Source organism: Anas acuta, chromosome 3 (assembly GCF_963932015.1).
Source record: "Anas acuta chromosome 3, bAnaAcu1.1, whole genome shotgun sequence".
Lineage (NCBI taxonomy): Eukaryota > Metazoa > Chordata > Aves > Anseriformes > Anatidae > Anas > Anas acuta.
This window is the reverse complement of record NC_088981.1, coordinates 8,272,289-8,285,642: the sequence shown is the minus strand read 5'-3', so window position 1 is coordinate 8,285,642 and position 13,354 is coordinate 8,272,289. Positions and strand designations below refer to the sequence as shown.

The window sequence follows — 13,354 nt, the reverse complement described above, 5'->3', positions numbered from 1 at the left end:
GTTTACAGCGGTCCTAATGTTTGCTGTTTGGTTCCCGGTGTAATTAGTCCCATTGACGAGGCAGCTTAGACGCTGAAAAAGGAGAGGTGAAACAGTGGCTGGGAGATGGCAATCCTGCTCCCACGTCGAGCACCTGCGGTGTTGAATTTGGGTATGTCTCGGCCAAACCAGCCCACCCCATGCCCAGAAGAAAAGCAACACGTGTAGAAGACCCTCAAGTCATCTGGTTGCCAGAACGTCGGCTTGTCAGCTCCACCACACGGGACCTGGGGCTTTCCTAGGGGGAAACCCAGGTGTATAGGACACCCCAGCCATGGTGGATCACAGCAGATTTTAACTCTTCCCTTTTCTGATCTTCTCACCTATAGGGCCGGGTGCTGCAGGGCTGGGCCACCTTCCCATTGTAGGGCAGCGCCACCAACCCCAAGTAACTGCGGTGCTCTCATCGGACCTGCGCTAGGTGAAACAGCAGCCAGGAAATGGCAATCCTATGCATGATGGGCCAGTGGAGAAAGGAAACAATTTTAAAAACCTTTTGCTGTTTAAGATTCACCCTGAAGACAGCAACCATAAGATAAGTGTCAATATTCAGAGCTTATCTTTGCGTGAAAGATCTTCCGATACGGTGTTTAGTTAATGTGGCTAATGAAAGAAAACAAACTTGACAAAAATAAACCCATGAGGACGATTTAAAACAATAGACTGAACCACCTGCATTATTTCCCATGCAATTAAACTCTACAATTAGTATACAGTCGGAAAAATACCAAAATGGTGATAGCATCGCTTATCTGCTTCTCTAGTGACTCACGTTTACAGCCACCCCCAGCGCACACCGTAGGTTAACTCTTCACACCATGGGTACGTACAACTCGGAAATATAAAATTAGATGCTTTTGAAGGACACTGAGCTCCCTCTGGTGAAGGCATAACAAGTTTATTAAGTAAGCACCACCTCTGGAAGTATAATCCCCTCTGGCTTCTTCCACGGAGTTTATTGGTTCAGTTTTCCTAACCATGAGCATCATTAGGGCAATGCAGTAATTAAGAGTTGTTAGAAAGTGAATTCTCAAACTGCAGATTAGAAAATTAAACTATTTCCTGATTACATATTAATGGAGCACAACAATAGCAGTTGCCATAAGCTTGGAAGGCAACCAAGGGATAAATCTGTGTACTTAATTACCATAAACAATGGCTGCATAGAAATGAAGTTTTATGCACATTCCCTTCTGTAATATGTCTGATATCAGTACACACTTGACAATTCTTGTTCAATTATCTCTATTATTTAATGCGCTGTGAACGGCTCTGTGTAAATAAAATTAACCACCCCAATTACTTTGAATTCATCTAGGGACAACGTAATAAAAAATGTGAAGAATTCTGTATGCCTATTAATCTAAAACATTACAGAAGCTTTCACCAGATTTTCTTGTCTATATTTATTTTGTCTACATTTATTTTAGTGCACTGCTAATTCAATTACATTTACCATCAGTGGTCAATCAGCAGCAGCAGAGGGTGTTTTTTTTTTTATTTCATTAATCCTTATACGGTACCACAAACGTGCTCAGCCACTGCTAAGGTAGAGGATCTCATACAGAAAACACAAATATGCTTCTACTTGAATTTGGGAGCTTGTAGCTAATCAGAAAAACAATTAAAAACACTTCATACCCTGTGGTCAGATAACAAAATATCTGATAGCTGCAATTTTTTTTAAAACGGTTGTTTTTGTAATTAGTGAAGAAATAGTGACCGAAAAAGAGCTAACTTCAGATTAGAGATTTGTAAACTGGGCTTCTTTGTTTTTTATTTTAATTGTATTATGCGATAATTCTGCGTTTTAATTGGCACTTCGATATCAAGATGACAGACACCTCGAAATACAATGACAGAAGAATTCACAATGGAGAAAGACGCTGTCACCGAAGTAGAGACAAAACTATTTTGTCCATAACAGGTTCGGCACAACATGGGGAAGCACAATCCCGAAGAAAGCAAGATAATCCTACCCCTGTCATCATTTGGTGTCAAGCCATTATAATAGAGCAAGAAGGGAAATCAATGCTATTAAATTGCCATTTTTATACTCAACCACACAACTTCCTCCTCTTCCTTTAACCTCTGTGCTGCGTTTCCTCTGAACCCGCTGAATTTCGTACGGTGTGCGTTGCAAACCCCCCTGCTAGGCACCTAACTCCGACTTGCCTCCAGACGGTGAGAGCAAACGTGCCATGGGCTTATTCGACCGAGTTCAAGACACTGAAACACTGATTGCCCTCCCGGTTTTGCGATGTACCAGCAGACTCCATCTCCCTGGAACAAGGTGAGATTACATTTTCATTTTAAGCGCAAAGACCAAGGGCTGAGGTACGGCACCAGCGACATAAATTACAGGATATTAATAAGAGTGTGACTATTCAGATTCAAATGGAAATCAGCAAGCCGGTAATTTTAATAACTTTTATTTTTTCACACATCTTAGGAAAAGTGTTTCTAGTCAAATCAGGAGCAGCTGGCGCTGGAAATGCAAAGCTTCAGCTAGATCCAAACTCTTTGCCTGGCTGACGAACTTTGAAAATAGCAGCTCCCCTCTGGCCGGGGGCCAGAAACTCAGCTCCCCAGCCAAAAAGCTGTCTGCAGGGCCAGAAAATGGCAATGCACGCGCGATGAGGACCTGGGCTCATTTTCTACGAGCCTGTTTCCGTTATATTTCTCTTTTCCTAATCCTGCACAGAAGACAGCAGTGGAAGGGACACCTCTGCAATGGACTGGATCGGATTGGACTGTGCCAGAGTCTCCTCTCCTCCTGGTCAGGAGGCAGCGGGGCACGAAGAACCTCCAGGATCCCCTCCTTGCAGCTATCTGCAGCCCCTGGTGTGTCAGCAAAGCTAGGGGGGCATTTTCAAACTTTTATTTGCAATTGTAAGTGCCCGAAACTTTCTCTAGAAAGTGGCATGCCTAACTGAGTCAGCCACTGCCACGGGCTGGAATTTAACCAAGAACCATTGTCTATACTCACAGCTGGTTCCCTTTGGGTAGAAACTATGGATTCTTCCACGTTTCCCAAAGCCTGCATCGTCCAAGGGGTAGCTACTGCATGTTTCTGGTCTTCCACCTAGTCCACAGTAAGGAAATTCCCATCTGCTTTAATGCCTTGATGGATGGGAGCAGAAGACAAAGTCTATTCCATCAAACGGATGTGGCCAGAAGAGAGATTCAAGCTGCAGCCTGGAACAATCCCTCCTGGCCGAGCAACAAAAAGGAATCCAACTCGGAGAATGAAGAGCTGCCAGGTGGCAAAGAGTCTCCCCACTGGAAAAGAACCACCCCCAGTTTTGGGCTGGAGGAGGATGAGAAGGAAGGGAGAGAGCTTTCTTCCCAGTACAAGTCTCATCAAGAACACGGCCAAGCACAGTGGAGAAGGAAAGGATGGTCCAGGCCCCAGCAGACACAACGGGGACAAACAAACCATGCTCACCTCCTCCTTCAATTTAATTTCAAGGCAATGATTAATCCATGAGGTGAGTCTCCCAGTCCTGTGCTGCTCTGGACTTTGTGTGCTTTTGGTGCACGCGGAGACAAAGCTGGAAATCGCAGTACAAAACGCACTCATACACCAATGGGGAAACAAGATCCTGCAAACATTTTGGGGGCAATTCAGCACTAGGCCTTCTCCATACAGTGATACAAACGCAGCACCTGCTTCACCTGTTGAATAAGGCCAGCAGAGACTCCTACTTGCCTGAGGCTTTCCAGTGTTACACCCCCGAGCAGTACAACATCAAGGAAGAGATTTGCCTAAAGGAGTATTTTAAATACACATCCAATTCATCTGTGGTTCTTCTCCTTTATGGTCTGTTTCCAGGACCTTTAAGCTACAGAGGGCCATATGACCTCCTGGTTCTTAAAGCTTGCACTTTCAGGAAAAACATTAAAAAAATAAAAAACAAATATCAAGACTTTTCATTACAGCTCTGAGAGCTGCCAGCATTTCTTGTTTCTCATCTTTCTGGTATGCACCAACACCTAGGGGAGCATTTACAAAACCCCAAGATCATCATCGCCAGCCCTTCAGGGCTTTTCTAGCTATCAGCCTGCAGTTATTTCTTCTGCAAACTTCGCTTTACAAACCATTTAGTGGTCTGTGGTGAGCTGGCAGGTCGCACGGTGTTGACTCACCCTTTTTGTTTCCAGGTTTCTCTGTCTGACAGACAGACACTTGGGGGAAGAAGCTCAGACCTTTATGGAAGAAGCTGGGACTGAGGCAGAAGCACAAGCTGTTATTTGTCTGTGTTAGGATTTACTTCCTAAAGAGAGGTAGGGAGGAAGACCAAGTGCCATCCTGACAAACAGACCCACTGATGAGATGAGACACAGACGATCCTCTGAAGCAACTCCAGTAGGTACCAGAGCAGGTGGGAGAGGAACCTGCAGGGAAACGAGCCAGACAAGGAGCTGGAGGAAGGGGACTGCACATGGGACAAAGGAGCAGAGCTGACACAACAGCATTTGAAAGGCACAGCAAAAAGATGCTCAGTTTTTTGTTTTTTTTTCTATTGCCAAGGCCGTATCACATTAGACTGTTAAAGAAAAAAACAACCTACCTCCTAATACTACTTTTCCATGTAAGCAATTGCAGTTGCTGCCACAGGGATAGTGTCTGATGACAAATGGGATATTGATTGGCAGGGGAGGTGGTACACAAGATAGTCTCTCTGTTAACATGTGATCCCTAGTTGGAAAAGTTGGAGAATCCTCGCCTTCGAGGCAATAAAGTTAACTATAAGTAAGAAACTCCACGTTTCATAAGTTTTTTCCTAAACTGTGTCTTTGAGCTGAGAACGTAAATGGGATTTTTATCAAGGGCTTGTCATAGCATTTATTTTAAGTTAAATCCTCAGGAAATGATCAAGAACATAAAACTAACTTCTCTATGAGGGCTGCACCACTTGTTCCCTCATCCCCAGTAAAAGCAGCGATGGGTATCCATCAGTATTCCTGTTACAGCCCTTACGGCCATGCTGCACAAGCCACTCTAGCTGTGTGCTAGACACCCCATTTTCTGCAGAAGATGTAAAAGAAGCACTGCCATCTTGCTGCATGTCTGACATGAAGAATAAAGCCATTTATGTCATACTTCAAAACATAGGAAACCCAGAAGCATAACAAATATGAGAAATTCCTTTTAAAATGGAATGGACAACATAATCAATACCATGATATCAGATTTTTAAAACCCCCCAGGTATACAGTGCTGACAACTCCATATATACCTAGAGGTAGTGTTCGGGGTTCACATACGACTTCTGAAATGCCACAGGAGTTCCTTTGTGCAGAACACACGTTTCACAAGCACAACAAAGTACGCACGAAAGTTCAGGATGATATATATATGTATTTTCATCAGCTGAGTATCTAAAAGTCATGCAATGCATTTGAAAAAGTACTTCCAAAACTCTAACAGGTAAAAGTTCTTCTAAGCATGCATCCATCCAAGAAGGAAATTCGGACATTTTTATTTTCAAAGTGATTTTAAAAAGCCAAACCACCTGAGCATATGACAGAGTTAAAAAACACTGTAATATTTGGATGTGTGTCACAAGCTCATTTCAAAACACTGAACTTTAAACAAGGTCTATTCATCTGTATTTCAAAACTCATTACTGGATTCAAATCTACTGTGAAATCTGTTATATCAGTGAGAGGTAGACTTCAAGTTTATACCATCAGACACACGTAACTTTTTAAGACAATCTAACCACAAAGTAATTTTCACCAACTAACTTTTTCCCCAAGGGACAGGAAGAACACTTTTTGGACCTATGATATTATTTATTTTTGAAACATCAAAGCATCAGTTGTTTCAAACTGATGCTGCCTACCCCTCCATTCCTGATGACCATCAGCACTTAATAATATCCGTGTAACGTGCATCACAGAAGTCAAAACCATCACATTTTAACAAAAAAAAAAAATCACCCTTATATTTTAATCTTTTCAGCTGCACCCATAAAACCAAGCAGTACAGACTTTTTAAGACGTGCTCTCCCCAAAATAAATAAATAAATAAAATAATTGTGGAGCATCAGTAACCAGATAGTATTCTCAAATTTCAGTGATCTAGTCAATGGAGCCTTCCCCCACGTACTGTGCTCTGTTTCATGCAGTACATGGCTTTAGCTGGCCAAATCTTTTTTTTCCCACTGAATAAGTAGAACAGTGAAGATCTTACTTTTTTTTTTTCTTTTTTCTTTTTTTTTTTTTTTTTTTAAGCAGTGGCATATCAATGAGGCACAGATGTGTATTCCAACTCTGCATGGATGAGCACACTGTTCAATAGTGCTGGCTCACACGGTATCAGGGCAAGTTATCACTTCCCATGAAGGCACTCTTATCACCAGGGCCCAGAGAGGTGGCTGCAAATCGCAGCCTTTTTATTTTCAAGGCAGTTTTGCTGAACATTCAGGCTTCAAAGATTCACACTTCCAAAACTCTATAAGAGTTTGTGAACGCTCAATTTGCCAAAACTGTTTACAGTGTAATTGGGCACCGTACCTGTGTCCATGAGATAGCGAAGGCGCTTCTCCACCAGCGCGGCACGGGTGTCAATTTGCTTTTGCTCATTCTCTAGTGCTGCCAATTCTCCTACAACATACTGACTGGTGTCTTTGAACCCTTTCTGTTAAAGAGAACAAACAAGAAGAAAAAACATCACTTGTAAGTTGCATTTTTCCTTTCCACAAACACTTAGTAAGGCACTTACCTAAACAACCAAATATCATGCTTGCTACCAAAAAGCTAACACTTACATTTCATAAACTTTACAATTTTGCCAAATGTCCTCATTTGTTTATTAAAACATCCCACTTTTTCCTGTAAGGAACATTTGATTTTGCAGTTTTTAACTACCTGGCTGACTTGTAGAAACAAATTATATGAATTTCAAAGTACATAAAAACAGCTGTAGAAAAGCATAATGAAAGGAAACGTAATCCAAATAAAGCGCTATTTAATGTGCCATTTCATTTCTTATTCAGTTTTAAAACCCTAACTTTAGGGGCTAGAAGAACTACCGCAAGAGTCTCTAATGACAATTTAAACGTGGGCTTTGGAGATTAAAACCAAACCCAAACCAAGCTCCCTAGCTTGTTTAGCTCCTCTGGGTCAACTGTAATGATGTCTTTCAACAGACGAGGCTGTAATGCCTCTCTGGGTTTCCCCTACTGCAGGCAATTGCCCTGCTACACAGTGATCTGGAAAAATACTGCTAATTACCTTAACTGTGATTCTTATCCTGGGCAGCAGTGACAAGCCGCCTGGTGCAGGCTCTCAGGTGCACGGGGACTGACCTGCTCTGCCCTGCTGCTCCACACCAAGACCCTGGCACCAGCGTTAGAGAAATCAAACTGAGCTCTCTCCTTCCTGAGAAAGTCACAGAAATGCTAACGAGTCAAGCTTGCCCCTTGTGCCCCATGAGGTCTCGGCGCTGCCCTGCAGATGACCACAAACCTCTCCAAATAGTTCCAACAAGCAGCCAACAAACTGTTTGGCTCTCCCATCGGGAGCAGGAGAACAGTCCTCCAATACCTCAAACTTCTTCGCATGTGGCTCAACAACTTCTACCCACCTGTACTGGGTTATCACAGGATACATTCAATAGCAAACAGCCATTCCCGAAGCAGGTTTGTTCAGAAGAAGTTGGGAACAAAATATGACTCCTTCCGAGTAACCCCTTCCACCTCCTTGCAGTCCTGAGCAGCCCTCCCAAACTGTGCCACGGAGCCTTGGAGATGGTTTAAGATGGGAAAAAAATGGCAACAGGACTTCATGTTTCATTTGTACTCTATAAAGGATGCAAGTAAGATCACTGCTCCTTGAAAACTGAAAAAAAAAATTTTTTTTTGAGACTTATCTCCCTACTGGAGGCTAACTTGTTGCTGTGTAAGAGCTGCAGATACTTTCACCGAACATTTTCAATTGTTCTCCTGTAAATGTGTCTGAAATGGTCAATTCAGCTTCGTATTCCAGTGACAGGTATAATAATAATAATAATCCTGCCAGCATATGATTTCAAATAAAGACATAATCAAAGTGAGGGTTAAGGGAATGGCTGAACTCCCAGACCAGTAATGAGCCCAGAAGTTTAAAATTAAGGGGATGTGAATTTAATAGGTGTTATGTCCCCAATAATCCTTTTCTTCCTACATAACAGCCAGTAGTATCAGCTCTAATGGAAACCTTTTTCTACCTGACATACAGCCAGAAAATCGACAGCAGAACTACCTGAGAGTAGTCCCTGAAGGAAAAAAAAAAAATTAGTGCACAGAGTTGAGGTGATGTGCAATATATTGCCTTTCATCAACTATAATTAATTGAAAATAGTATGAAAACTTCCCTAATGTCAGCATGCATAATTGTTAACAATTGTTATTAGAAGATGAAAAGAAATGCTGTGTCAGGCTGAAATATCCCCAGAGTTCATGTGTATCATCTGCATATATAATGCGAACTTACTGTGCCAGAGCTTTTCAGCTCTGCAAAAGTACAACTGTGCTAAAAATAACTGTTGGGTTCGTAAAAAGTTGGATGTTTTAGGGTAGATGAAGCAGTGGTAAGAAACCTCTACTCAGCTCCAGCCTGCTTGAGCAAAAACTACAAACGTATTTAGATAAATTGTGGAGAGCACCAAACGACCACCATCAAAGGCTGTGTTGTGTTTTCAGACAAAAAAAAATAAAAAAAAAAATCAGGGTAAAACTTGTTCTTCCTGCTTCTGTCCCACAGCTGTCCATCAAAACCAGCTTTCTCCCTGCGGTCTATCAAATATTTCCCTCACAAATCAATTTTACACATGATCAGCCCATACCCCTACTGAGCTGAACCTCCCCGTTAATTAAGTGAAGAAATTACCATATATATTATATTAATGCAAACATCATTCAGCTAGTAATTCACGGCTGATCTGGATAATGGAAAGGTTGAACACCCATTAACCCAAGCCAACAAAATGGGTTGGCTGAGAAATTCTAGCAGGTCTCATGTGACTCTTCCCTCTAACTGCAGCTCTGCGGTATCTGCTATTGTAATAATTAAAATCCTCCCGGTAGATCAATACTGGAATCTCTTTATGGGAAGTGCCCTGATGGAAATGTCTCAAGGAAGCTGGGGCTGTGGAACTCTGAAAAATTCATTTTTTTTATCTGACAATTATCACCACACTGCAGACTAATTCAACAGTGCACCCCTCTCACTCTGCTTTGAATGCACTGGAGATTGACATCTAAAAAAACCTAACATCTCATTTTAACAAATAAAGGCACTATTTCCACATACAGTTTGGAATTATCAGCAATCATGAAACCAGACAAAAAATTAATATACATTAAGCACTTCATCTTCTGATGGCTTCCTCTGAGTCTCAGTTATCGCAGCCTTCTCCTCATTTCCTCTCTTTGTATCTTCCTGTATTGATCTCTGCCTTTTCATCTCTTGAAAAAAGGGGAAAGACATGTAAAATTATTATAAAGCTTGATATTTATGTATTGAAATGGGGACTTACATTATCGGGTTTTAATATATTTATTGTTAAATATTATTAAATCATAAGATGGGAAAACATGTTTTATATTTTTCTCCTACCTGGTCTGCTCTCCACGTATTGACTGAAAGACTGGAGCTGAGTTTTTCTGACGGTGGAGTCCTTGCTGAACACAACAGGATTTCTAAAACGTTCTGTTGCTTTTTGTAATCGCTCAGCACGATGCTCCTCTGTTCCATTCTGCTAGAAAAACAAGGCACACAACAGTTTCTTTTGTTTAGAAACGTGAAGACACAAATTCGGAAGGTATGTTTCGGTGGGGGAACACAATGCAGGTTTTTGCAAAGAGGATTTCCCAACTCGGACTGCAGTTTATAGAGGATGAAAGTATCGGCTGCAGGGGAAAGAAAAAAAAAAAAAAAAGGAGAAGAGTGATTAACTTCTCCTTTTTTTTGTTTAATGCGTGGTGGCAACGATTGGCTTTTTGCTATCTGGGCACCCTCACGCAGGCCCACGCGTTTACCGGCGGTGCCTGGCGTTTGTCAGCGAGGCAGATTTTCAACGAAAATCTCTCTCCTTTGCAACTTTGATTTGTCGAGCGTTGTGCTTGCTGCTGCCAAGCAGCGGCGTGCATGCCCCGACCGCCACCGTGCCGCCGTGCGGTGCCTTTCGCCTCCCTCCCTGCCGCCTCGGTGCTGCCCGGCAGAGAATGGGCTCGTTTTGTGCAGTCCCCCAGCCTTGTACGACAAGGAGAACTAGTTTCTTATTTTATGCCCATTGAGATAAACCACTAATGCTGGATGAAGGCTAAAAGGTAGGATTATAATACTACCCCGCTGAACTGCGTTTCATCAGCTATAACTTTCCAAAGCCAGATTTGTAAGTAAGCCTTTTACAGCGAAGGAAACTACAATTATCTTTTTCCAGGGCTTCCTATGTTAATACTGGTAACAAATTCAAATGGTTCTATCGACGCGAAATATCCCAGAAGACTGAACCACTGCGGTGTGTGGAAGCTGCAGATACCGAGGTGCTGTGTACCAAACAAATATTTCATTTTATACCTAATCTTTTATTATTTTTATTAAGTGTTTTGAAAGTAAATAGGGAAAGGCTAAGATGCATGACTAATAGCTAAGCCTGCTGAATGCTGAAACTGGTTATCAAAAGCTACCAAGACTTTGCCCTTCCTCTGCATTGAGACAATCAGTAATGAGGGAGTTCTCCAATGGCCTATTCTCTAGCCTCAAGGAGGCCGGGGATACACAATCCTCCAGGGAAGGTAACAGTTTATCCTTTTCCACAAACACAGAATGCCTCATTTATAAACGTGTAAACTGCATTTTATTAAAAAACAAATCCGACTCAATGCCGGGAGCTCCCCGAGAACAGATGGACACCATATATTCCTCAGAAAGCCGCTTGCAAAACTCTTGGTTAAAACGCCGGCCGCGGAGATAAACTGTTAAGTCGCACCTTTTGTGGGGGCACCTTAAAAAAAACCCAAGCCCCTCGCAGGAGCTTTTTACGGGGAGAAACACCATTCCCCTCAGGTTGCGTGGTGGCACATTACCCTGGTGGAGGTGGCCCCGGCATCGTTTGCGGAATTAAAGCTTTAGAAAAGTGTCGCTCCTCTCACACAGGGGTTTTTCAGCTGCACGGAGCGGGTGGTTATGGTGCTGGTTAAATGCAAGGTGCTTTGCTGTTCACAGCACACTACCAGCTGACAGTCTAAACTAGAGTCTTTACCAAAATAAACAAACATGACTAATTTTTTAGGCCTGGCAACATGCTAAAATATCAGTGTGATTAGCCAGTAAATCCCATTTTAAGAAACCTTTTTATGACTAGGGACTTCTGCCACTTTACAAATGTATTCCTCTAAGCCCACTAATTCAGTTAGCCTTTTCAATCCATTGTATTATTCTTGGGCCAGCTTCATTTTGCATTAAATCCACTGCAGAAAGCTAAATTGAACGCAAAAATCAGACTTGATCCAGGCTTCCTTTTGTTCAAAGATAGAGACCGAAAGTCCTCTGCTGCTGCCACACACTTTCATCACCAATTTATAGGAACCGACAGTGTAAGGGAAAAGCAATGAAAGTCATTGTTTTGGGACTTCAAAGCATCTCTGTATCTGGGGAAGGAAATCCTTTCAGTCAGCAGTGCTTTCCCCACAGACTGCAGGTGGGTGAAAAGTTATACCCAACTGGAAGTGCCCCAGAGCCATAGGGATATTAATGACATACACGGCCCCCTTTTTTTTTTTTTGGATAATAATAGTAAGAACACAAGGGGGCTAATTAAGAAAACGAAATGGAAAATTGATTGGTGTGTGCTTTACGCTGAAGTGGCGAACATTAAGAACAGGCAGAACAACCGCACACTGGCTTCTTTTTTTTCCCCTCAGAAGCACTCGTTGTCAAGTATCCAAGTATGTATGCCTTTAAAATGTAACGCGGCTTAGTTTTAAAGGAGAAGAAAAGAGGGGGTCAGGCTGGGAAGAGAAGAAAATCACTGAGTCCAAGTCTGCTCCCGTTGAAGTCCGGGAGAGCCTCGCTGCTGGCTGCACCGGGCGCAGGATACAGCCCGTGCTGCACTTCTGATTTAAGTGACAACCTGAGCAGTACACGTTTGGAGCCGCTTCTTATGGCTCTTATTGCTATGCCAATTACAAGTATCGAGACCCAAAGAAAGAGGAAAATGTGTTGATTAATCAACAGAAAAGAAAACCCCAGTGCATGGCAAACTATGCGAGCGCACCGCCGTGAAGATTTTCTGCGTTTCTTACTGTGAAGGATTTGGTAAGAAATCATTTTCCTCATCATGAAGTACAAAACAGAAATCAGAACACACAGGTACTGAGACAAAAGCGTTAATCAAAACTTACCTTAATGTCTTGCTCTGAGCTATCAGTTACAGCTTTCTGAGCAGCACTGGAGAGTGAATTTGCCACCTGTGGCTGAGCTTCTAGGAGCTTCTTCAGCTTCAAATCCACCAACTTACTGTTTTGTTCTGCTAAATATGCAAATACCACATACAACAGAGTGAGATGCATTTAAATGCAGAGTCGGCACAACAATGTATCAATCTAAAAGGTAGATTTCATCCACTTTGCTACCATTTTGAACTAAAAACTAGAAGGGGAATCATTTTTTTTTTCGTGATTCAGATTGGCATAGACTAGTGGAACACGTTACATACCCAGATATTTCCTGAATTTTCTTTAAAAACACGTTAAACAAACACACAGCACTCAGCTAAACAAGTATGTGCAGCATAAAGAGAGGAGATGAAACACATAGAAACCAGACAATGTTTATGTGAAGTTACTCCCAACCTGTTCATACCTATACTTTGGTACAAAAACACACTTAAAGAGCCATTTATTTTCTGATGACACATAACAATTTATCACATATTGTAAGTACTGATAACCCCTCGAGTTTATGAACTACTAATTCATCCTAAGGCTCCTTGGCACAGCTCCTCTGTGTTAAAATTGCAGTATCAAAAGAATCAGCTTTCTAGTAATATTTTAACTGTGATTTATAGAGGACGTCGAAGCCAGGAGAGCTGTAAAACACGTCACGACTGCATCGAAGGGACAGATCCAAAGCGTGCTGGAGCCCACAATTTGCTTTCCATCAGTTTTAGGAACTTGGACCGGAGCCCGAATAAATAAGAGAATGGAGAATTTTACCTCCTGACAGTGCTCAGTGTTATATGTGAACGCTGAGGGCAGCGTGTAACACACCCAAGCACACACACACACACACGTAATGACGAGAGAGATGTTAATAACAC

At 42.2% G+C, this 13,354-nt stretch overlaps 1 protein-coding gene and 1 long non-coding RNA gene across 14 annotated transcripts in view; both read right to left on the bottom strand.

Moving 5' to 3' along the window:
• The window catches only part of LOC137853326 (uncharacterized), a 22,312-nt gene extending 15,754 nt beyond the window's left edge, over positions 1-6,558 (bottom strand). The window contains exons 1-2 of the long non-coding RNA XR_011094396.1: positions 3,029-6,558; positions 1-2,322 (exon numbers count right to left, since the gene is read on the bottom strand). The exon at positions 1-2,322 is cut by the window's left edge and continues 15,754 nt beyond it. This is a non-coding gene — a long non-coding RNA (uncharacterized lncRNA). The remainder of the gene's footprint in view (positions 2,323-3,028) is intronic.
• The window catches only part of EHBP1 (EH domain binding protein 1), a 205,707-nt gene that overhangs the window by 28,123 nt on the left and 164,230 nt on the right, over positions 1-13,354 (bottom strand). For 5 of the 13 annotated variants that reach the window (XM_068675568.1, XM_068675576.1, XM_068675573.1 and 2 more), the window contains 4 exons: positions 12,438-12,565; positions 9,649-9,790; positions 9,391-9,497; positions 6,565-6,688 (listed from right to left, as the gene is read on the bottom strand). In XM_068675568.1, the coding sequence (XP_068531669.1) occupies positions 6,565-6,688; positions 9,391-9,497; positions 9,649-9,790; positions 12,438-12,565 (501 nt within the window). The remainder of the gene's footprint in view (positions 1-6,564; positions 6,689-9,390; positions 9,498-9,648; positions 9,791-12,437; positions 12,566-13,354) is intronic. The other 8 variants (XM_068675571.1, XM_068675579.1, XM_068675575.1 and 5 more) reach the window with 3 other exon arrangements.